We start from the raw sequence: 25890 nt of genomic DNA on the forward strand, positions 1-25890 counted from the left end.
ATATGTTTGCTACAAATAAATTTGGGGAAACTATAGTTTTTCTAACTTTACATGTTTGCAAAATTTACATACTCCTGGGGATAAAGATCTCATGTGTAGTATTTTCTACCTCAGAGGTGCAGCACTTGTCCAATATGGGTAAGATCCTGGGTTTAATCCCCCTTGTTGCAAAAAGAAAAAAAAAATCAGTGCATGGGCAAGTTACATGTCAACAGTTTGAGGGAATCCAGTACACTGTTAAGTATATAACTAAAAACAACATATTAAAAAGTGAAGGTTGATCCAGGAGTGGTAGGTAGCACACACCCAAAGTCCCAGAACTTGGGAGGCTGAGGAAGGAGGATCAAAGATTCGAAGCCACCTTGGACTTCAAAAACAGACACCCTCCATTCCTCTAATAATCCGACAAAACCTAAATAATTGTACCAAGTAGCTAAAAGATGTATCTGGTGGTTTCTCCAGCAGGTGGCACTGTTTAGTTAGCGTTCCTCTTTCCCCATAGTAAGACAATAGACCATTCATCTTTGTCACCCAAACAAAGAAATATCCCTTTGTAGCCCCTCTTCTCCCCTCCGTAACTGATCACATGCTACTGGAACTGACTGCCTTGTGATCTAATCCATAGTTGGCACGAATTAAAAATAAGCTGTACTTAAAAAAATAACGTGACATTTATATTTATGGAAAGAAACACATTCATCATTTTTCATCTTGTTCAGTAGCTCAGAAACCGGAGGACTTTTTCTGTTGATTTACCATCCTGCTCAGCACTCAAAGGCTTCACATCTCAATTCTTATTGTGGTTTTGGGGAAGGGAAAAAAACCCTAAATATGTAAATAGTTTTGTTTGCAACGAACAAAACCAGTACTTTGAAGTACGCGCTGAGGTTGAGGGTATCATTCCTCTGTACAGCAAAACTCATTTGGGTTTACTGTTTACTTTAAAGTTAAAAGTAACTTGCAGTTTGCTTTTTTTTCTGGTATAAATTTTGCATACTTTGTATCTTTTTATTTGGCTTTGTATGTTGCTACTGAACTACTTGAAGCGTTGGGAAGAGATGAGGCTAAGGGTTTAGAACTGGTTTTACCAGCACTGCATGTTCTGGAAGTTGTGTGTGCAGCTTCTGCGGTGTAGGGAACAGTGGAGGTTTTATTTACTGGAGGTGGGGTACTAATTTAGGAGGCATCATATTCTGAGAAGGGACTGGTGCGATGCACTCACTGCAGGATTAAGGGTACTTTAATTAACTAAAATCACAATGTGCCTTTATCGAAATGATCATATATAAAGTAGGCTTTAGGCAACTTTCTGTTTACCTACACATGATGGCAAAGTTACCTACATTTCCAAGTCCAGGGAAGCCAGTAAGTAATAAGTAATTTCGCCTTTGGACTACCTCCCTGCAGACGAGGAAGGTGACTGAGGCCAAATGTGTTGGAAAGACTTTTGCGGCTTGCGTGAGTCACGGGTGTAAGGATGTTCATCTGCCTCCATAGGATTTTCGCATTCACCTTCTTGGCTCCTTCAGCAGACAATGGGCGAGCCAGAGAGCCAGGGTTAAAATCCTGATGCACCAGTTTACGTCGGAGCCCCCTTTCCAGCTGAGAGTAGTTCAGGAATTCCCTGACTTTTCCAGGCGCAGTTTCCACCGAAGGAATTTTCAGGAGCATTTCAGGGGCCGGGGGCGGGGAAAGAAGGCAACGTGACCCAATCTTAACCCGAGGGTCTCGGGAGGCGCCGCGAACCCGGGGGGGGGGGGGGGCGAGCGGGGAGGTGGGGGAAGCCCCTAGGCCAACTCCGGGAGCCCACCCCGCAGACGCCGAACGACGGTGGGGAATGACCTCAGCCGTCCCTGCCACGTTCCAGCCAATCAGTCCCGCATCTTGGCATCCGAATCCAGGACCCCCGAAGCCGGAGGCGACGCGAGCCAATGAGGAGTGGGCCGGGGAAGAAGGACAGGCGGCCAGCCTATGGGGGCGGAGAGGCCCGGCTGCGCGTATCCAAGCAGCGCCGGGCCGGGCTCGGGGGTGTGGCGCAGCGCCGGCGGGGGTGGGCGGGCGCGCCGGGTGGCAGGTGTCAGCGGCGTCTGCATTCGGCGGCGATGGAGCGGCCCCGGGGAGCTGCGGACGGCCTCTCGCGCTGGCCCCTCGGCCTCCTCCTGCTCCTGCAGCTGCTGCTGCCGCCGGCCGCCGTCGGCCAGGACCGGCTGGACGCACCGCCGCCGCCCGCGCCGCCTCCGCTGCGCTGGGCCGGGCCGGTCGGGGTGAGCTGGGGGCTGCGCGCCGCCGCGCCCGGGGGCCCGGTCCCCCGCGCTGGCCGTTGGCGCCGCGGCGCGCCCGCGGAGGACCAGGGCTGCGGCCGTGTCCCGGACTTCGTCGCCAAGCTGGCCAACAACACGCACCAGGTGAGCGCGCGGGGCCCGGGAACCCCCCCCCCCCTAACGGTGGGGCCGCCCCCCACCCCACCCCACCCCCGGCCTTCGGTCCCCGGCGGGCGCCCCGCTCCGGCTGCACGCTACGAGGCTGGCGCGAGATCCCGGCTGCGGAGGGCGGCGGGGCGCGGGGGTGGCGCGGGTCGGGGTGGCTGCGGCCCGCCGGGCTGTGTGTCGTCACAGCCGAGGCAATCCGAGACTTTCACTCGCCGCATTCTTTGCTTCTGCTTCTTAAGTTGTCAGAATCTTCCGGTCATCCCTGTTTCCCCCCAGCCCCCACCCCGAATGTAGAACGTCGCTGTTACCTACCAGGAAGCTGGAGGCATAATTACCCCTTGAGTGATTGCAGGAGAAGTTGGGCTGCCCAGAGGCAGAGGTGTGCCCTCTTCTGGGTCGGTACTTTCAGGGTGGTGAGGCTGGCGTCCAGAAACCATCCCACAGCAGTTGTTAGGTCACGGCTTGTGTTTCCATAGTTAAAGGAACACGCGTGGAAACGAAGATGACATTGAAACCCAGCCATAAAATGACATCTCCGCTGCTCCTAAAAAAACGGTTCAAGATTGTTTTCTCAGGATGCAAGCACAGAAACCTCTGACCTGACCCAAAATGACCTTGAGAAGCTTCCCGAACCAAAAACCAAAATCCTGTGTGCAGAGCCCAGAGAACAGAACAGGGCCTCTAGGACCTAGATTAGAAGCAGTTGCAGGACAGACCAGAATTATCCAGAAGTTCCATCTGGATGGCCTCACAGCGTTACCAGCTGTCCCAAACAAGAGTCAGGGTTATAACCTGTCACCTCCTTTCCACGCACCCCAGGCTCTTTAAATTCCTTTGCTCCAGATCCATTCAGGAAATAGGCTCCAGTGTGTCATGTTTCCTTGTAAGTGGACCTACGGTGGGACTCTCTTTGCGGAAGTACTGGTCTGGTATTGGCGTGTGTGTGTGACCTGAGATCCTATGATCTGCTTTACTCCTTCAAAGCTGACTGCTAACCTCGTGTTGAACCCTGATCTGGACCGCTCTATCTGGTCCTGATTTCTACTAACTATGAAACATACTGCAGAAAGTCTGTCTTAAGCCTGCTCTTGGTCAAGACTTTCAAAGTTATGTTGCTTCTGTTTTGGGGCACAAGTTTCCGAACCTTGACACATTGCTGCATTGAGAAACTGTTAGGAAAGTCTTGGTTTCAGCACAACTAGGGCGTTTTCCTCCTCTATTTTTCTAAAATTAACAATTGTTGCAACCCACACATGGGAAAGACATTTTTTTAGTTCAATGTGTTTTCTCCGTTATATCTTTTTTTTTTTTCAAAGACAAATTGTACACGGAGGTGGAAGTGGGTGGCTGGTGTTCTGTACCTGTTCTGCTTTTGTTTACATTCCATCTCAGTATCACTGGAACCTCAGTGTCCCCTTGGACTTCCTTTTGAGATCCATACTTGTTAGTGGGACCTAATTCTCCAGTCAGGGGACACCGGGCAGCTGATGAGCCCAAGCAGCAAACTGTAAGAGGGTAGTTAAGGGATGCTGAAGGGTGGGACTGGTTGGGCGCAGATACAGTGGAATAAATACTGGAAAATCTTCCTATTTGATGAAAGAAAAATTGTGTAAACTTCGCTTTCTCGGTAGGGTGTTGAGAAGGAATTTACGACACTGATAGTTCGTACAAATTGTGCCAGGCTCCCTTGCACCAGCCAGACCCAGCATTCTTACCCCATACCTCAGAGTCTCCTCTTGCTGCCTGACCCATCTTCAGGTCCGCAACAGTCCCTGGTCAAATGTGTCGTTAATAATATACCGATTCCAAAGGAAGAGGCGAAGAAACCCGGTTCGAGAGACTCAGAAACCTCCTTCTTTGAAGTTCATGTGCAAAGCGTCCTCTGTTTCATTTTATTTAGTTACAGCTTGTTTGTTTGTTTTCCTTCAGACCTCTTTATTTAAAATGACTCCACCGCCCCAGTCCTTGCCCTTCCATAATTCTTCTTGAGAGAGTTTATCCTTTTTGCAATTTGAATGCCTGTTTTGTTGTTGTTGTTGTTGTTGTTGTTGTTTTTGCTGGCAGGGGGAGTCTTTGTTAACCACCTTCACCTTAGCAATCATTTAAGGTAGTTTTCAGAAGCTCAGCTTCTCCCGGAAATTATGAAGTAATCTCTTGAGTTTTTCAATTCTGCATTTCTCAGATGTCATAATAACAGCACGCTACACGGGACTGAAGCGATCTGGTATTTGGGGCCCCTTTATAACAGGGTGAAATAAAGGTGTCCGCATCACAGAACGACTTATTTATTTATTATTTATTGTCAGAGACATTGGATGTTTCCAGACAGCTGGAGGAGGAAGGTGTTCTTTGGACTAATTTTTTTTTTTTCTGTACAATGTGAAAGAATTCAATCCCTGCTCTCCCCCAAAACCCCACAGAAGGTCTTAGTTCTCATTTCAAATCTTATCATGAGTGTATGTGAATGCTTTCCCAAGGCATTGCCAGAGATGGGGGGAGGGGCGCCCAGTTACAAAGGTAATTCAAACACGACAGTGCACAACTCTAGAAGTTTTAGCAGGTCTCTAAACTGGCTGCTATAGCAGAACTTATTCCATTGGGGGGGAGGGGTGCTGGGAGTTAACCCCGACGCCTTGCTCATACTAGGCAATGGCTTGCTCTACCACTAAGCCATATTCCCAGCCCCAGCATTTAATCTTAAGAAATTTACAAAGTAAAGGGTATGCCTTTATAGTGTAGCTTTCACCCCAGGCTGTGACCTGGGCTTCTTAACTCCTGAAACCCAATAGGTTGTCCTTGTCCCCCGAGCCTCCCTGTTCCTCCCAAGGTTTCCTTTCACGGTCTTTTCGATCTGGGTTTTAAGTCTGTTTCAAGCGTGTTGTATTTATTTTGATGGCATATGTTGTTCACATAGGGGCCATAATGATTTGATGCTCTGTGGGATTTAAGTGAGAAGAGAAAATACTTTTTTTTTTTTCTACTTACAGTATTATCAATAAGTACAATAGACTGGTAGGAAAGTGGAAATAAAAAATATTGGCTGTTACTGAAACAGCGAAAAGAATGGCAAGAAATCAAAGGCAGAAGATCACTGCTTACATCTTGTAACAGATTATACTTCCTGATCTTGTTCTGAGGGTTTGGCATGCCATGGAAAGGCACTACAGCCCCATGGGGCAGGCTCTGGGCCAGCCTTGCCTGCATTTGAGTCCTCACTATGTTATTATGTTATCTTCACCAAGTTCCTTAAGCCTCCACGTCTCATTCCTAATCTTAAAAATGGAGCTAAGCATGCCTGCTTAGGAGAAATAAACAAGCGTGCATAAAAATACACTCTGTATTAGAGGATTCAAAGGCTGTGATACGTAGCACTCAGTTACAAGCGTTTTCCACAGATTTTCTTAGCTTCGATAATCTTTTTTTTTAAAGATTATTTATTTATTTATTTGATGTGCACTGCTGTTTTGCCTGTAGTGTGTTCACATTCTGTGTGAAGGTGTCGGATCTCCTGGAACTGGATGGAGTTACAGACAGTTGTGAGCCGCCCTGTGGATGCTGGGAATTGAACCCGGGTCCTCTGGAAGAGCAGTCAGTGCTCTTAAAGCTCTGAGCCATCTCTCCAGTCCCTCAATAGTCTTCTTTCGCTCTTAACTCCAAACTGTTGTCAGGCCTCAGTATTAAGCAATTGTTTATGTGCTTGGAATGGTCACAGCACATATAACCTTTGTACATGGAGAAATTGAGCAGGCCCAGAGGATTTTATTAATGTTGGTTGCTAAGTTGAGTTGCTTCAAAACATTCCCCCATAAGCACCCCTTGGAGGGTAGGCATGAAAGTCTGTCTTAAAGAAACAGTAGAAATGCCTTGGCCAGTCACAGCGGTGGCTGACATAATTTCCTTGCTTCTCATTCCTGTGTACAGGCCATTTGATAATTTCCTTAAAAGTTCTTAAACTGATGATTAATAGGGCCGGGAGCCGTGGCTCACCCCTCCCTCTGCTCCGGTCACTAGCTACTTCTTTACACAGAACTTCCCAACTTCTACCCGGACATCAAAGCCTCTGGTTCCTTGAGCAAACAGGCCCTGTGGAGAGGCTGTTGTGGGCCTCAGCCCTGAGAAGAATGCCAGTGTTTGTTTGCCAGCCTGGCAGGGCTGAGTCCAGGCTGACAGGACTCAGTGTGTGTGCCTCCAGAGAGCTGCCGCTCTCAGCCTGTCAGAGATCACCAGACCTTTGTAACACCCGAAAATCTGAAGGTTGTTGCCTTTAGCTGTCCCAGAACTCCCTGGCTGCCTCATTTGTCCCAGCAATCGCCCGGCTTCCTTCCGCCCTCACCCCCACCCTCCAATACTCCACTTGCGCTCTCTACTTTATCTCACTTCTTACAAGGCCCTTTCCACTCAATTCTGGGTCAAGGCATGGGCATTCAGGAGGCTGCCCTCTTGGTCCCGGTTGAGCAGAGGGAGCCATGGCCTCGGGAAGAGCCCTCTCCGGTACGACTGGTCTGAGGGTGATGTTAAAATGGCACATGCTGGGCTTCCCCCGAGGAACCATCAGCAGCTGTGATGAATTCTCTTCTGCCTGGGGAAAGGCTGATCTCCCGAAGGGCTGAGCTTTGCTTGACAGGAAGGTAAACGTCTTGCCAGGTGTGACAGATGGCTCAAAAGGAATAGCGTGTAATAGGTAAGTTCACTGCTGGCTCCAATATTTGCCCCTGTGCATTGCAATCTTTAATTAGAGGTTCGAGTTTTCTCTCTGCCGGGAAAGGTAACTGTTAGCAGCAGCTGCTCTGGTCAGTTTCTAAAGGCTCTTTTCTTTCTGTAGTCATGTTAGCAACAGACTCTGCTCTGATACTCCGTTCTGCTTTTTTGTGTCAGGCTCAGGGAGGCTGCCCCCAGGTTCTTTGGAGCTCTGTCCTTTGCAAGCAGCTCTTGTCAGCGGGCATCGGTCTCCCAGTGGGTGACTGTCATGTCTGTGCTCCTCAGTTTCATCATCGGTGATCTCTTACCCTGTGTGGATACCGTATGGCGGGTAATGCTTAGCACCGCTTGTGGGCATCAGCCGGAGAACTTCTCTCCTGTTCCTCGAATCCTGTCCCGTCTCCCACTACCTCGATCTCTGTTATCAGGAAATTATAGCTCCCTTTTGAGGCAGGAGGAACGAGGCTCAGCTGTTTTATGTGATGAGGAACTAATGTTGAGGCAGAAAACCCGTCCAATCTGACATGTAGCCCCCTCTAGAAAGAGCTATATTATGTTGGCTCCAGAAAGCCTATGAAATAGCTACTGTGTTTGTCAGGTTCTACAGCTTCCCAGTCCTCTGTCCTGGTAACCAGAATGTCTCTTGTGTCTTTTACCCCCTCCGTTTAGAAATGTAGCAGACACTTATTCATCCCACTTTGTGGCCTCAGGGTCTGTGTGTAGGTGGGTTTTCGGGGGTAATGGTCCTGGAAGAACAAAGCAGTCTGTGTGCATCTGGTCTAGGTGTTTCATTGTTGTTTAACGGTGGCTCCATTCAGAAACGGGTTAGTAAATGTAGTTTTGAGCTAGTTTGGTTGAAAGTGTTCAGACAAGACTCTTCATATCAATAAACTGTTCGGTGAAAGCTGGGCCCGTGGGTCTCTTTAAATATTGAGCTAATGCATCCTCTCTACCCTGAATCCAGTCTCCAGAAACCACTATAAAAACAGAGCCTGTGGTGCTCTGCTGAGAAAGCCCTCTGTGATGTAATTCACGTTCTGTTTTATGTTTCAGTCTCTGCCGCTCAATTCCTCATCTGGGATGTTACAAGTTTTGGAACAGCACAGAAATGTTCTTAAAGAATTCTGTGGCCCACATGGAAGAGGCCAGAGGCTGTGATCACAAGTGTTTATTGGTTGATTGCAAATTGATTGCAAGGCTGTTGAGCTTGCACATAGTGTGGATTTCACATCTGGAGGTGGTGCTCTGCCACTCGCTTCAGTGAGATGCGAGCATTCCCAAAAGAGAGTAGGAATCTTTCCAGGCAATTAGGAAGGACCTTTGCCTCTTATTTTAGGGGTAGTAATGCTTTATTGTCCCTTGTTGCCTGGAAATTTTTTTTTTAAAGATTTACTTATTTATTATGTATACAGTGTTCTGTTTGTATGTATGTCTGTATACCAGAAGAGGGCACAAGATCTCATTATAGATGGTTGTGAGCCACCATGTGGTTGCTGGGAATTGAACTCAGGTCCTCTGGAAGAGCAGTCAGTGCTCTTAACCTCTGAGCCATCTCTCCAGCCCTGCCTGGAAATTTTAATGCTAATAAAAGCTACTAGTCTGTAGCCCAAACGCGAATCCAGTAACTATGTAGTGGTAAACATGGGGCTTGTTGTGGTCTGTTTTTTCTTTTTCCTAAACTCGGTTATTTGTCCTCTTTCCAGCAAACCAAGTATTTGAAAATATGTGGTAGACTTACTTTCAGCCTCTGCATGTGTGGAAACTCGATTGTGATTAACAGACTTGATAGGCTGTCATCAGAAAATGTGCATTGGTTCCGTGTGTGTGTGTGTGTGTGTGTGTGTGTGTGTGTGTGTGTGTGTAGGGGTCTCTGGCTATTCGCCCCCCTATGTTGGCTTTAGTTAGGGTTTTGCTCTGTGTTAAGCTCTGATGTTATGCTCCCGCCAGTTTTCAAGCCTGGTTCAACTCCCTTAAGGGCCGAGAGATTGAACTAGGAAAGGCATTTCCCTTTAACTCTTCTCAGACGAGGTAGCGCTAATCAAATGTTTGGATGGCACTTGCTCTTTGCAGGAGGGATCCAGAACATCAATTAGTTACATACAAAATGCCCAAGACATACCTTAATATGCAGACTTGAGATATGGCTCTCCTGCATTCATGGCTCTGTGATCATGGAGAATTCTTTTACTTCTCTTGACCTTCGTAGTTTGTTTTGGTAAACTAGAGAGACACACACTGGTTGTTCAGAGGATCAACTAGGAAGTTTTATCCAAGTATCGTATTAAATGTAATATACTAGGTAGGTGCCCAGTACATGAGCCTCTTACTACATGTTGAGAGGAACCCAGGGGTTGTCTTAACAAAGCTAAACTATCAATGTCTTTGTACAGATTTTGGTGTTCAGAAGTGGCTCTCAGGAGTATGCAGGAAGGCAGAACCTCACAGAGCAGTGCTCTGGGGAGGCAAGGTGGAGAGATCTGTAAAGACATAGACAGGAGATGTGAGACCAGCTCTGGGGATGGGTGGTGGAAATATTGTTTTGGAGAGCGATAATAAGACTAATGTTTCCATGAAAGCACATGGAGAAGTAAAACTGATAGCCGTTCAGGGGAGAGGAGAGGGGCAGCCCGCAGTGTGGGTAGGATCTTTGAAAGATCGTGAGTGAAAGTGTTTTACTTGAAAGTGCTCGATCTGAGGCCAGAGCTGGGGAAACCAGAGGTGGCACTGGAGAAGCAGAAAGAACATCCCTTGGGGACGCTGCCCGTTGCTGTGGACTGAAGGATTATGCCCAGCAAGAGAGATGAATGAGAACCAGGTGGCTCTCGGGTTCAGATGCTCTAAGGAACACGTTCCGACTCTAGACATTTTTTTAAAAAATTGTGTGTGTGTGTGTGTGTGTGTGTGTGTGTGTGTGTGCAGGCACCTATATGCCATGGCAAGCATGTGAAGATCAGTAAACTGCTCTCAGGCGTCCTTCTTTCCTGCCGTGTTGTAGGATCAAGCTCACATCATCCGGCCTCAGTGCAAGCCCTTCTCTCTACCTGCTGGGCCATCTCACCCCCTCCCCCAACACTGGATATTCTTAAAGGAGGACGGGAGCCACAGGATGAGAAACCTGGATGCCCATGACCGCATTTGTTTGAATATTGCTGGCTGCTCATGTGTTCAGTGGCTTGGACAGGGTGCCAGGCCTGTTCATTTGTCACCACCCTTGCATCTACTATGGAAGCCAGATGACCTGTTGAGTCCTAGATGGTTAGGTCTTTAGCTGGTCACATACTGTCACTTCTACTGTTGAGGCTAGAGGATAGCTCACTGGCTGAGAGCTGGGAGTGAACCCAGATGTCCCAACGTGATGCTGTATTTGGAAGTTCACAAACAGGTTTTAAATCAATGCCTCTGCCATAGAGGTGAGGCAAGACCATAGACTCCATTTCTAAGTTGTGCAGTTGCGAATCTCTCTCCGCTCCCTGAAAGTCACAGTGCCCTCGGTAGAAAGAACTCAGTCTTTCTAAGCCTCCAGTCCCCCTTGCATGAAAGGTAGTAATTACCACGAGGCTTTGAAGAGAAAGCGTAAGTGAATATATTTTGGAAACCTTTAAGTATCCTGTAAGTGTGACTAGTATAATTTCTTAATAAGCTTGTTGATGGGTCGCAGCTTCCACAGGGCCCCGTTGTCAGCTGCATGACCCTGATAAATACAGCCACTGAACCAACTCCCAAAAAACGTGTGCATAAAAGGAGATGGATGAGGCAGAGATGCATTTCTCTCTTGGCAGGGTTGGTTGACAGGCTTGGGTGAGGGTGGCACAGAGGGTGAGTCAAGGTTGGCAGAAACGTAAGAAGCATGTGTTAGAGAGTTGTTCTGTTTTTAACCTTCGTGATTGCATCAAGTTTTAACTTGTTTGAGTTAATAACTGAAGGTGGGCGTGGTACAGAATCCCAGGTATTAGACCTGGATTTGAACTTCAGTGGTAACCATGAACACATCAATCTTTCTTAACCTCAGTTTTTTTTTTCATTGATAAAAAGGGAAATCTGATATCTACCTTCTAAGGTCATTGTACAGTAACAATTTGAGATTTAGCATGAATCCATCTCTTTTTTTTTCATAATTTAAAAAATTGATTTTGTAAATTTCATACCATGCACGCTGATCCCACTCATTTCCCAGTCCTTGCGTATCCACCCTCCACCCTTGCACCCTCCTCCCAAAAGAAAAGAAAATCTCACTATGGAAGCCGCCAGTGTGTCACAGTGTGTCATCCAGTCCACCCTTTCCCTAACAGCTTTCCTTGCAAGCGTTCATTGCAATGAGTCATTGGTCTGGTTCGAGGCCTCTGGCCTCTGCTCCACTATCAATACTGGATCCTAACTGGGACTCCTCTCAAATACCCTGTTGTGGCCCTTTGTCATGGAGATCCTGCAGTTTTGGGTCTGCAGGACCGGCTCCTTCACCAGCTCCCACAGCTCATAGATGTGGTAGATTTAGGAGTGGGCCAGCTCTAAGCCCTGGATCTGGGTCTGGGTTAGCTGAGATGGTCAGCCCACCAGCTCTTCTGTGCCCATGCCAACAGGACCAGCTCTCCCACACTGTCCAGGCAAGGGACAGGCCAGCTCTCATGCCCCCAGGGCCAGCTCTCCCCTCTTACTGTCTCTATAGTAGAGGATGTCTCTACAAACTTCTGATGCATTACCAGCTAGACACTTAAATATTTATTTACACATTTTTATAGCTACAATATTCTTGGAGATTCATTCAGGGTACTCACAGGAGCCAACTCTGTATTAAGAAATATTTATATTGGATTCTCAGTATCTGTGGGTTCCATACCTATGAATTTAAAGTACTTTTTCAAATTGTATCTATGGGCTAGGGAAATAGCTCATTCTGTAGAGTGCTGGCCAGGCAAGCACAGGGACCTGAGTTTGATCCCCAGAGCCTGCATGAAAAGCCAGGTGTGATGGCACTGGACAGGCAAAGACAGGATTCCTGAGGCTTACTGGCCAGCCAGGCTACTTGAATGAGCAAGCTCCAGGTTCAGTGAAAAACCCTGTCTCAAAAAATAAGGTGAAGAGTGATTGTAGAAGAGAGTGGATATCAACCTCTGGCCTCGACATGCATGTAGACACTCAAATTCTCTCTCACACACACACTCACATTCTCTCTCTCTCTCTCTCTCTCTCTCTCTCTCTCTCTCTCACACACACACACACACACACACACACACATATTGCATGTAGAGTGAACATGTATAGACTTTCTTTGTACTTACTCTCTAGACAACATCACAATTGGTATTGGTTATTACAGATAGAGATGATTTACAGTATATTAGGTGGGAAGAAATAAGTAAATTATATGTTAACACTCCATCATTTACTATAAAGAACTTGAGCTTGGTAGATTTTATTATCCAAAGGAGACAGGGCAGTGCACCTGAACTAGCCTTCCTGGAATACCAATGGGTGACCATGGTGTTTATGTCCTTGGACTTGGTAAAGGTGGAGGTGGGCAAAAGAATCTATCCCTCCCTTTTCCCCTCCTCCCTCCGTCCCTTCTTCTCTCCCTCCCTCCCTCCCTTCCTTCCTTTCCTTCCTTCCCTTGAGACACAGCTTCTCTGTGTAGCCCTGGCTGTCCTGGAACTCATTCTGTAGTCCAGGCTGGCCTCGAATGCACAAGAGATCCACCTGCCTCTCTCTGCCTCCCCAGTGCTGAGATTAAAGCCATGTGCCAACTCATTCAGGAGCTATATCCTTTCAAACTGACTTTCTGGGGTTTTTTTTTTTTTTTTTTTTTTTTTTGGTTTTTTGAGACAGGGTTTCTTTGTGTAGCTTTGCGCCTTTCCTGGAACTCATTCTGTAGCCCAGGCTGGCCTCGAACTCACAGAGATCCGCCTGGCTCTGCCTCCCGAGTGCTGGGATTAAAGGCGTGCGCCACCACCGCCCGGCGACTTTCTGTTTTTAAAATATTTTTTATTTATTCTTTGGCAATTCCATCGTGTACACAATATATCCTGATTGCATCCACCCCTGGACACCCCCCTCAAACTGACTTTCTTGACGCTACGGATGATGGACGCAGAATAATGATCAAATTAGCAATCAGGAAGAAAGCCACCAGATACACACTTATTTCGTTAAGATGGCTTCAGGTACGCAGTGAGTTTTAAATAACTTACAATTACGTCTAAAGACTTCTTGTAGTTTAATAACAACTTTTCTTCACCTTTGAGTTTCAGTTTATTGGAGTTAGTGGCTGTGAGGAACGGGACCTTCCTTGCATGTCTTAGCCTTTCATCAGCGAGCAGCTGTGGTAGCTTTTCACCCTACTTATGTCAGTGAGGACCAGAGAAATATCAGTTAGATATGGTAGGTACTTCTCCGGCCTGTGCTTGGTAGTGTGTTAGAAGAGAATGCTGAAGAAACGTGTTTATTATATGCATGTGTCTTTAACCCCATCACAGCTTCCTTCCGGGCTTATGTTAATCCTCCACTCCAGTTAAAGGGACTCTGGCCAGTCTCTCTAGCTCTGCTGTTCACTACCTTTGTTCTCGGGGTTCTCAGCTTGTCTCAACGCCCTCCCGATCCCTGCCGCATCCTCCTGTCCGCTCCTGTAGCGGCCACTTGTACCACAACACAGCGCTTCAAGTGTTCTGTCTGGTGTTCAGTTTGGTTTCTAAAAGCATTTCTCTCCGGATTGTAAACTCCTTAAAGGCTGTGTCATGAGTTCATTTTGTCTCACAGAGTGTTGGAGCAAAAGCGGCGTTTAGATGTTATCTGGAGTGGGACAGATAGGACTTTGAAACCATGTCCTGTCACTTACCAACTGAGTGACTTTGGGCAGATTATTTAGCTTCTCTGAGCAACTTTCTTCATTTATAATGTAGCAATGATGCTTTATAATAATATATAGTACTGCATTAAAAATAAATAAATAAATAAATAAATAAATAAATAAATAAATAAATAAATAAATAAATAAATAAATAAATAAATAAATAATAAATAAATAAATAAATAAAGGGGCCGGAAAGATGGCTCAGCTGTTAAGTGCACTGGCTGCTCTTCCAGAGGTCCTGAGTTCAATTCCCAGCAACCACAAGGTGGCTCACAACCATCTGTAATGGGATCTGATGCCCTCTTCTGGCCTATGGGCATGCATGCAAACAGCACTAAAACCAACATAAATAATATATAATACTGCTCTAACATGCTCTGTCAAGGGGCAGGGCATGTGCCTCAGCTGGCAGAGTGCCCGACTGCCATGCATGAGTGAGGCCCTGAGCTTGATCCTCAGCACACACCCGTCATCCCAGCACTCTAGGAGTAGAGGCAGGAGGACCAGAGACTCAAGGTCATCATACGATACATAGGGAACTCAAGGCCAGCATGGGACACTGAGGCCCTATTAAAAAAAAATAATAAACACTTTTTTTTTAAAATCCTCTAGTGGTTTAATGTGCACACATGTGTTAGGTATTATACTGGATCCCAGATCATGGGAGCTGATACAGAAAAAAAAAAAAAACAGATAGCCCTCTGTCTTTACATTTATATTTTATATCTGTGTGCTTTATGAACCAATGGGAAAACGGCCAACAATGTATAATTATAAATATGGTAGGAAAGAAGCAGCCACGGGAGAGTAATTGGCAGAGGCCCTTTTACCTGGGACACTGAGGTCTTGTTGAGACCTTCCTTGCTTTAAACCGATACTGAAGATGAATGGGATTTTGCCAGGAGGAACACCCCAGGCAGAGGACAGCATGTTCATAAGGCCTGGAGCAAGGAAGGGCTTGGTGTACCCGAGATCTGGAAGAAAGCCAGTGTGGCTGTGGCGTAGCAGAGGGCTTGAGGGACTCAGTCCCCACCCCAGGGGGTGAGCAGCCCGCTCTACAGTCCTGCCAGCATGGCCCACAACCAGCACGTGGCTCTTCCTCATTGGCCTTTGCTTTGAGTCAGGACTTGGATGTAAAAAACGAAATGGTAAACATTGTGAAATGTATTTCATTTTATTGGGTAGGATTAGAAATCAATTGTTTCAAGAAACTGGATTTAAAAAAAAAAAAAAAAAAAAAGGCCTACTCCTTGAAGTGCCAAAGACTTTGTTCTTTTTAATGAAATTTTTTTTTTCTAAAATTTCTTGGCCCTATTAGTCTATTGTATGGCCCTGGAGCATTAAGAAGCTAGATCAGGCTACCCCAGAACTCGAGTTACCTTGATGTGATGTGTTGTTTAATGTCTACAGGGCTATCCGGAGAAGTAGGGCTGTTTTCTCTGGTATTCTCTGGCCTATATGCTCAGGCTGAGCACTGAAGTCTGCTTGCTTAAGATTTTGTTTGCTTGTTTGTTTATTCTGCAGAAACAATGTTCTCCTCGAAATATCCTGCCTCTTGCTGCTGCTGCCCCTGTCCATCTCTAGGTTCACCCTTCCCCAAATTTAATGTGTTTCCCCCATAAGCTAAGAAGACAGATTTTGGTAAACGGGATTAGAACGATAGCATGCAGTTTTCTCACGCAGGTCTAATGCATAGCTTCATAACACATGCATTAAGCTGTACCAGAGGTCTGCACCACTTCCTTTCCCAGGGTGTCCTGCTCCTCCGAGCAGCTGAATAGTGCAGGCTTGCTCTTGTAACATGGGTATTGGGATTAGGGGGCCGGTGTGTGGCTTTAAAAACAATCCCCAGCTCCTTAGCAGTGGGAGAGCAAGCTGAGAGGCTGGTGTATTGCTGAGTCACAGAATGGCAATGCTCCGGAGCAGAGACCTTGCCGCTGCAGCACCCTCCCCCACCACCGGGATGGTAGACAGCGGTGCCCAAGTTCACAGGGCTTCTGGCAGAGCTGAAAATAAACCCCGGGCCGCCTGATTATTAGCCCAGTGTTCTCCCTATCATCCTGCCTCTCAGAGAACTCTGCATAATTGAATAGATTTTGAAAACTTGAATTTTTTTTTTTTTTTAACGTTTAGGTTTTTTTCATTTCTAAGAATAGCTTCCATGAGAACTGGAACATTTGTGATCTTATTTTTGGCCCGTGTTTTCCGATGCTAGCAATGCCTCATTTGACAGAACTCAATTCTGTAAAGATTGTCTTCCTGCCCACAAAAGGGATGTGCTGCAGACCTTTCCTGCATGTCATGCATCCGGTCCCCATGTCCTCTTGTTGGAATTTGGAAGCTTAACTCTGGATTCCCAGTCTTGGTAGGCTCACTCATGAAAGCTGTGCCACCGGATTCCTAGCCCTGTGCGTGGAGAAGGAGGAGGAGGATTCATTTTCACCCCCAAGGAAATGGATTCCCAAGAGAGAAGATGGTCTGTGTCTTCTTTCCTCACTGGCTGTTACTGGCCTCGGCGGGATGTGAGTTTGTAGGCCGCTTTCCATGCACTGTGACAGGCATAGATTGTCTGGCATGGTTAGCCCTAAGGCTTACATTCCTGCAGGAGAGAGGTCTGTTCACAGAATCCGAGGGCATAAACCCAGAGCCTGTATTATCCCTGCTTCTCCCCCACGGATTGGAATAGGCTCTAGCACCTGAGGGGTGCAGAAGAAGAGTCTGCCCTTGCAGTTCTGGGTTCTACATTCCCAGATTCACCTAATTTTGAATTTAAAAATTTCCTATAAACAATTTTTTGCCTGTATTGAACACATACAGATGTTTTTGTCATCGGTATATCTTCAGTAACCCAGTGTGACTGTTTATTATATTTAGCATTAACATCATATAGGTAATCCAGAGCTGATTCAAGGAACAGAGGATGTGTGGGGGTTATGTGTAAACACTGTGGCATTGGATTTAAGGAACTTGAGCATCATGGATGTGGTATCCACAGGGGTCCAGGAGCCCTCCCCTCCCCCAGATACTGAAGGCACGTGGTTTGTTGAAGGAAGGCAAGTTTGTGGCAGGCCACCATTGCATTCTCCTCTTTGCTTGCCAAGAGAGGCTGCTCCTGACAGTAAGACTGCCTTAGCCTGCAGCCCACTCTGGTAAGCTGGCCTCATGCTCACTGGGGCAAGCATTCATTCTTTCAGTATTTGACTTTTAGATCAGGTGTAACTAGATAGGCACGAATTTCTCATGACTGAGTTTTGCCACGCTATGTGGCTCATTGGAGCAGTGTCAAGTTCTCCGAGCTTACAGTAACGGTGACTTAATTAGGCTTCCGGTTTAATTAGATGTGAAGATGAAGTTATTTCTGTAAAGACTGCTGTGTTTTGTGGGTCTTTCTTCACCTCTGACAGAACCACGGATTATCCACATGACTGCAGAAGGGGACATTGTGTTATCCACGGTCTCAAGTGTGTGGGCCTCCTGAGCTAGGACGGCAGGAAGTGGGCGGGTGAGGCTTGCATCACCAGCTCTCAGATGGACATCTTCAGAGAATGGAGTAACAAGCTGTCCCCAGATTTCTAGCCTGGTTAGAAATGTTTCCTGAAAACCCGTTCCACAACCAGATGATAACTATTGATGCCAGCCAGTGACTTCCTGCTGCCCAGAGCTCCTCTAGTTCCCCGAGTTCCAACGGGGTGAACAAAAGGCTCAGAAAGTGACTAGGAAGGTAGATCGATGCTTCTGTCAGTGACAAGGTTAGGAAGTGAACTAAGCAATCTGCCTTCCAACAAGGCTGCCTATGTTCTTCGGACTCTGTGTGACGGGGCTCTCTGACCCTGTCCTTAGCCTTCTGATGCATCCATCTGTTAGCCAGGGTGACATAAAGAAGAGGAGACTAATTTGGGGGAGGGCTGGAGAAATGGTTCGGTGGTTAAGAGCACTTGCTGCTCCTACAGAGCTGGTTGAGTTCCCAGCACTACGTTGGGTGGCTCACAAGCCACCCAGAAATATAGCGCTGAAAGCGATAAAGAGGAATGTGTCCCATAAATTCTACCGTTCATGTTTTATTTTACTTTCTATATATATGGGTGTTTTGCCAGTCTATATGTCTGTGTACCACATGTGTGCCTGGTGCCTGCAGAGGCCAGGAGAGAGTGTTGGGTCTCCTGGAACCGGAGTCACAGACACTTAAGAGCTGCCATGTGGGTGTTGGCAATCAAACCTGTGCGTTCATATTTTAAATGGAATTCTTCCAGATATTTTTTTTTTCTGATAAGAAAAGATTGTGGGACAGATTTTCACGGGTAACACAATGTCCACTTTTACAGTCATGTGGATAATATGCAGTTCTGTCAGAGGTGAAGAAAGACCCAGGCTGACCTTAAACTTTCGATCTTACTATCTCCACCTTGCAAGTGCTGTTGATCACAGGCCTGTGTCCCCACATCTGATGAGATCCTTGCTTTTTCTGGTTGGTTTGAAAACTTTTAATCTAACAATATTTTGTCATAGAGCCAATAACTTTTCCAAGCTTTTTTCAACCTTCTCTTTGGAATGTTAATATATAATTTCAAAAATAGTCAAAGTAAGTCCTCACGGGTTCTGGTTTGTGTATCACTTTTGGCCAAAGCCTTCTTAAGGATTATGAAGGTGTTCACTCTGTTCTAGCGTGCTGAAGCCTTTGCTCCATTTAGAATGTGAGAGGGAAGTTAAGAATCAGCATTTACTTATTCCCCAATTCCTTTGCACTGACCGGAAGTGCTAACCTTGTCATCTGCTAAAAGAAACCGCGTCCACTCCTGCCCTACATCTGTCCCAATGATCTCTCTTGTCTGTTCCTAGGCCAGTAGCTGAGACAGGAAACTAAGAAATCTTTCTGGGAGCTGCAATCATTTCATGTTCATTTGCTCTTAAAAGAATCAAACTGATATTCTGGCTGAATTTTTGCCTGGTGGGCCTTGTACACTGCTTTGTACTGTACATTGTATCACTGAGCGATCCATGTCACCGTCTGCTCCCTGTCTCCTCTGGATTCTGGTTTGGGCCTGTTAATAGAGAAACAGCATAGTTACAAAGATTTTTTTTTTAATTTTTTTTTTTATTATTCTAGCCTTTTTCTAGAGCAAACATTTGGTTGACCACACAGCTCATGTTCTCTTTGTGCTGAATTATTTACCTCTTCAGGATTCTAGCTTAGACTGATAACCTGTTGTCTACCAGAAACAGTGTGCTTCAGCTCTCCTACAGTTTAGGGACTTGTGTACAACTAACATGGAACTTTAAAAACATATTTTCCCGGGGTCTTGTTACAGACGCGGAGCTGGCTTTGATCTAATTCCTCCTGCCTCAGCCTCCAGAGTGCTGTCACAGGTAGGCCACCACACGTGGCCGTGACATCTTTTTGACAATACTGCTTGAGATAGACACTCGTTCATTTTTCTGTTTGCTGGCCTCCCTACCCCTAAATGTTATTATGAAGTTTGGGATTTTGCTTCTAGAATATTCACTAGAAATACTGTTAGAGCTTTTGAGTTTTCCTAAAAGAATTATTCTGTCTTTGAGGTTTTTCTAGCCACAAAGCTTTATTCTTTGATCTCATTTTTTTTTATTCTTTCTTGATTAGAATAAATGAGCCAATGGGTTGATTATTTTCAGCTCTTTATACTACTGAAAGTCACTCCTGGTTGATAAATGATAGATGGCCTCAGATCAGCTTTCTTTGAGTCTTTCAGGCAGAAATTCTACTTCTCAAGCATCAGACAGTTTTCTTTTTCTGTGTTTTTATTCTCTTTCTGGTTTAAACTTAATTTGATTTATTCTGACCTTGAAATTATTTTACCGAGTGTTTCTGTAGCATTTATTGTATACTTAGCTCTACTTGGTGATATTAATAACATTTTGCTTGTGTTTTCTACATCAGTTATTTGTCTTGTTGCTTACAGAACACTTGACAGAGCCACTTAGAGAGGAGGGCTTGACCTTCCTCACAGTCCGAGGGCACATGCCCTTCACGATGGGGAAGTTGTGGGTGGCAGGGACTTGATCACATTGCATCCCAGTCTGGAAACAGAGAGATAAATGCTGGTGTTCAGCTTGCTTTCTCCTTGTTATTCAGTCCTAGCCCCAAGTGCAGGAAATAGAGCCAGCCACATTTAGGGCAGCTCTTCCTACCTCTCTGAACCTAATCTAGAGATGTCTCACAGATAGGAGGAGCAGGAGCTTCATGGCCACGTTGATCCTAAACCCCATCAAGCTGACAATCAAGATGAACGCTCCCAGTTTTCAAAGACTTTGGAAAAGTTTTCAAAGACTTGCATGTGTGCTCCTGTGTGTTCCACCTGCGCAGCTGCCTTCTGGCATGTTCCCACTTCTGTCTGTAAGGTCTTACATCTGTGTACACAGATCTTCATTTGTACCACATCGTGATGTCTGCCATTAAGAATTCACAGAGCAGAGGGTGTAGCTCTGTGCAGAGCGCGTGCCTAGCATAAACAAGGCCCTTTGTCCAATACCCAGCACTGGATTTAAAAAAAAAAAAAAAAAAAAAAAGGAAAAAAATGTAATTTGAAAAATGGGCAAATACGTAAATAATCTTAATACAAGAGATGACCATAAGAGCTATGAGATTAATACCTAGAAAGAGATCACACTGGGCGTTGATGGTTATGGACTAGAACAGCCAGTTGTTTATTTATTTATTTATTTATTTTCAGCAAGATTGACTTAGCTCCCTTCAGATCTTTCCCACTGGTTCAGTCCCCTTCCTTATGACTTCAAAAGGAAACATCCAGGTTGGGCAAGCTGGTCCATGCCTGTAATCCCATTACTCAGGAGGCCAAGGTAGGAGATCTGTAAGTTCAAGGCCAGCTTGGACTAGAGCAAGACCCTGTCTCAAATATATGCATATTAGATTATAAGATACCATTTTGACAGGGCTACAGGTTTGGGCTATCATGGCTGGCACCCCCACTCCCACCCCCCGACTAGCTTTTTGGTTGTCTTTTTCTTTAGAAAACAAATCTACTGCCATTCTTTACTCCTGTGTATGTAGACATCTTCTGAACATTTTCGAGACTTTTCTCCTCAGTGGCTTCAGACTGCTTGAGTGTGATGAGCCGTGATATGTGGCTCCTTTCATCTCCTCTCCTATGCTTAGGGTTTGTGAGATTGTCTAATCTCTTCTTATATAGTTTGAATCAAAACGAAGGAATTCGGTTGGGTTTTGAGCTGGGGTCTTGCTGTGTAACATTGGCTGGCCTGGAGTTGTAGAGATCTGCTGCCTCAGCCTCCTGAGTGCTGGGATTAAACTGAGGGCTGTTTGTTTCTTTTTTCTGGTCCCTGCACCCCAGACCTTCTCTAGGTGTCTAGTGTATCTGCGTAACTATCTGTGTCTGTGTACCTGTTAGATCGCTGGACGTTGCCGTGTAGTTCAAGCTCTGTTCATTTGCTCTACATCCTTTCTGTCTGTCTTCTCACCTGGGGTATGTTGGTATTTCTTCAGGTTCTCTAATCTTGTCTGTATTATATCTAACCTCCTTTTGATCCATCACTGTCTATTTTTTGTTGTAAACCTTCTTCTTTCTACAAATCTGGCTTGGGCATTGGCCTTTCTGTTTTCTTCTTTCTTACTTTTCTCCTCTTTTCCCGTTAGACATTGTCTCCCTGTGAAGTACAGGGTGACCTCAGAGTCGAGATCCTCCTGTGCGTCCATCCCCCAAGGGCTGGAGTCCTAGGCCTGTGCCGCCACAGCCGACAGATTTGGGTCTTTTTAAAATACATCTTATGTGTCTTTATTTTAACATAGTCAACCTGCCTCTAGTTCTTCAGCACCTGGGGCACAGTTACAACTGTTTTGATGTCATGTATACTAATTCTATTACTTGTATTTCTGGGTAATTTTAATTTTTTTTCATTACTACTGGTTCTGTTTTTTTGCTCTTTGTATGCCTGCATTTTTTTTTTTTATTGGATCTTGGATATTGTGATTTTTTTTAAAGATTTATTTTTATAATTTTTAATTCTGTGTGTGCATGTGTGTGTGTGTGTGTGTGTGTGTGTGTGTGTGTGTGTGTGCATGTAGGTGGCCACAGAGGCCATCAGTATCAAATCTCCCTCGAGTTGGAGTTATAGGTGGTTGCCAACCATGTGATATCAGGGCTTGAACTCAAACTCAGATCCTCTGGAAGAACCGTACAAGCTCTTAACCACTGAACCATCTCTCCAGCCCAGAATATTGTGAATTTTATCTTGATGAGACTTAGGTATTTTTGTATTATTTTCTTTTTTAATTAAAAATTTTATATTTAACACATGTATGCAGGGAAATCAGAGGACAACTTGTGGGAGTACATTCTGTCCTCCCAGCATGTGGGTCCCAGGGATTGAACTTAGGTCCTCATTCTTGGTGGTAAATGCCTATTGAGATATCTTGCGGTCCCGTAAATTTGTTGTCCCTGAACTTTGTTCTGGGACACAGTTGTTGCTACATGCTACAGGAAAGTTTTCTAAGTGCTCCATCCCCTTGCCATGGGAAGTTTTCCTCTGTGATTTGAAGGAACAAGACTTGTTGCTGGTTCTGTGTGGGGTCCAGATACTGCCCTCCCCAGACCTCACAGCTGACTCCCTGCTCTTAGGTATTTTCCTCACAGGTGTGTGTACAGTTCATCAAAGACCTGGCTGGCTGGCTGGCTGGGAAGCCCCGTCAGTTTTCTGTTGCCGTAACTCAGTGTCACAGCCTGGATAATTCATAAAGAATAGATGTGTGTTCAGCTCAGGGTTGTGGACACTGGGCAGCATAAGGGCCTCTGGTGATTGCTTCTAGCTGCATCATAGCATGCAGAGGGCGTCATCTCCTCATGAAACACAGCAAGCATTCTGGCTTGCAAGTTTTCCTATTCTTGGGGAGCTATGAATGTCATCATAGGCCTCTCCCAATTTTTATTACTTCCTAGAAGAGCTCTCAGGGGATGTAGTCAACCACCCGAGCCCCTCCGGAGTTCTCTTTCTGTGCCTCTCCCCTCTGTCTTCTACCCTGTGAACTCGGGCCTTTGGTTCCCTCACAGTAACAGGGCTTTTTGTTTTGTTTTGTTTTTCGAGACAGGGTTTCTCTGTGTAGCTCTGGCTGTCCTGGAACTTGCTCTGTAGACCAGGCTGGTCTCAAACTTACAAGGATCCATCTACCCCTGCCCCCTGAGTGCTGGGACTAAAGGCGTGTGCCACCACTGCCCAGCTAACATGGTTTCTGGTTTCCACACACTACCAGTTTCATTTCTTCGATTTGAGAGACCTCTGCATTCAGCATAGGTTCCCTTTCTAACACAGTGACCTGGGAATTCCAGAGAGTAAGCCGTGGACTTTATAGGACCCTCTGTTTGTCACCTTCTGTGGACCATTATCCTTCACCTGGTGTGTGACAGCTAGGTAACTTGTCACGTGGACTGTTCCTGCTGGATCTTCGTGGGAGGGTGATGCACCTGTCATCTTCTTGGCCAGCAGCAGAAAGCCCCATCTAAGAGCAGAGATCTTATATCCCATCCTCATGATTATTGGGGGGGGGGGCGGAATTAAATAGATCTGGCTTTAGTTTTTACTTCTTCCTCCTTAGGGCTTCTCAAAAGGCTCTTAAAGAAAATGGATTGGCCAGGCATGGTGGCGCATGCCTTTAATCCCAGGATGAGGAAGGCAGAGGCAGGTGGGTCTCTATGAATTCAAGATCGTGGCTCACAAATTGAGTTCCAGATCAGCCAAAGCTACACAGTGAGACTCTGTCTTTAAAAAAAGAAAAGAAGAGCCGGGCATGGTGGTGTACACCTTTAGTTCCATCACTTGGGAGGCAGAGGCAAGTGGATCTCTGTGAGTTGGATGCCAGCCTAGTCTACAGAGAGAGTTCCAGGACAGGCAGGGCTACACAGAGAAACCCTGTCTTGAAAAAACAAAAACAAATAAAAATAAAAATTAAAAAAAAGAAAGAAAAAGAAAAATAGACTCCATATTTTTTTAGCACTTCCCACACACTCTGCTGCATATATCAGTTGTTAAAATGCAGAGATTCCGTCTCTGCACCAGATAAGCTTCAGCCACCGTGAGAGGGCAGACAAGGCAGTGAGGGGAATAAGGTGGAGAGTGATTGGGATAGACCCCGGATGTCAACCTCCGAACTCCATACGTGCACACGCATGAAGGTACACACACATGTAACACCCACGTGCAAGACAACTGATTAGATTAGTATCTGTGGCCTTTTGCTGACAGCAGTGATTTGTTCCCTGACCGGGGCCAGGTTGGCCAGCCTTTCCTTGACATGTTTCTTCCCTGTGAAGGAGAGGGACGGGATCTGCACTCGCTGCCAGCCCTAGTTGGCTCTCGGTCGCTGTGAAAGACACCACAACCCAAAGCAGCAGCTCGGGGAGGAGAGGGTTTATCTCGTCTTACAGCTTGTAGCCCATGGTGGAGAGAACCGTGCAGGAACTCGAGGACAGGAACTGAAACAGACCACATTCGGCGACCTTTCTAATACAACCGGAGAACGCCTCCACGGGGTAGTGTAGCCCACAGTGAGCCAAGCCCTCTTCCGTCCGTCAATTACCAATCAAGAAGATGCCCCCACCATCCTGCCCACCCGACGATCCCATCTAGCAATTCCTCTGTTACGTCTGCTCTTCCCAGGTGTTTCTAATTTGTGTTGACAAAAAAAAAACGAGCCACCACAGCCTGCAATCCCCTGGATCTGCCTCATGTGGAAACACGCCACACCGCCCCCCACCCTCCCACCCCCTCCCCCGTTTGAGCTCTGGTCATGCTGTCGGATCTGATTGCATTTTTCTCTTTTCATTTCAGAATGTAATAAGTTTGTTAGAGTATGGAGTGCAACAGATGAGTCACACTTTATGTAGGTAGACAAGCGTTCTGCTGAGCTCGTACATTTTCAAAAGCAAATGTGAAATGGTTAATGGGAAGGGGTGGGACAGAAGGTCAAGGGTAACAGAAAACCACAATTGCAGTTAATAAGTCTGCCCTGTATTTTCAAGGGAGCTCTTAAAAATAAGCTAGGTCAATTACCGTTTTCGTTGTTTAGATGAGGCTGAGGTTGCCAATGGCATCCAGTAACCCTTGTTCCTAGATTGAGCAGTAAGAAGATGTGGGCAGTGTGTGTTCACGGACTGAGTCATGTGTGCAGAGTATTGTATAAAAAGTGCAAAGTGCTGGTCCTTACTGTTTCAAACTAACAATACTACGGTCTAATGAGGACTACCAAGAACTCTAGTGCAGTGGTTAATGGGAGTTTTCATTTATTCTAATCAGCTGTTGCAACCAGACCCTCCCTTGTGGGGAAAAACAAAACAAAACGCCCTCTCGTTTAAGTGCTGACCAGTACAAGCGGTAGCCCTGGCTAGCTCTGCTTCTCTTCAAAGCACTTGTTGCTGTAATTTCGGGCACTATCTTGCCTCCCAAGAGAGCATATGGTCTTGCTCTGTGTGAGACGTTTAAGGCACACTGGTGTGTCATTCTGTAAGGTTCTTGTTCCAGCAGTCTCTAGCAGCCCTGCTTTTCCCCAGATCCTCAGCAAGTTGTGTATGAATAGGCTTTCTGTCCCTCAGCAGCTTCTAGCTCAGCCCAAGCATCCGAGAGTTAACCAGCGTTTACTGAGCGGGCCCTGTGTGCAGCCCGGTACTATTTATGGAGCGTGTTCAGCGGGGCCCTTTGACCTCAAAGGCACTTTCTATCCAGAGGGGAAACAGCACAGACAGACTCAGAAGCCCAGTCAGGACCACAGAGAAAATTAGGAGATAAGCGAAGCGGTTTGCCTTCCAAGTCCCTTCTCCCCCTGCTCCTCTGTTGGGATCGGCAGCTTGAGGGACCAAGTAGCTGGCATCAGACCGTTTATAGGCATGCTCTATTTTGAGCTGGAGGTTATGGTTTGGGAAGGAT

General features: G+C 46.1%; 1 protein-coding gene across 4 annotated transcripts in view; it reads left to right on the forward strand.

The window, feature by feature from the left end:
- The first annotated feature begins 2087 nt into the window (after positions 1-2087).
- Sort1 (sortilin 1) overlaps positions 2088-25890 on the forward strand; it is an 82131-nt gene continuing 58328 nt past the window's right edge. For all 4 annotated transcript variants that reach the window (XM_059266089.1, XM_059266091.1, XM_059266090.1 and 1 more), the window contains exon 1: positions 2088-2405. In XM_059266089.1, the coding sequence (XP_059122072.1) occupies positions 2103-2405 (303 nt within the window). In that variant the 5' untranslated portion in view covers positions 2088-2102. The remainder of the gene's footprint in view (positions 2406-25890) is intronic.

This window comes from Peromyscus eremicus, chromosome 6 (genome assembly GCF_949786415.1).
Source record: "Peromyscus eremicus chromosome 6, PerEre_H2_v1, whole genome shotgun sequence".
Taxonomy (NCBI): domain Eukaryota; kingdom Metazoa; phylum Chordata; class Mammalia; order Rodentia; family Cricetidae; genus Peromyscus; species Peromyscus eremicus.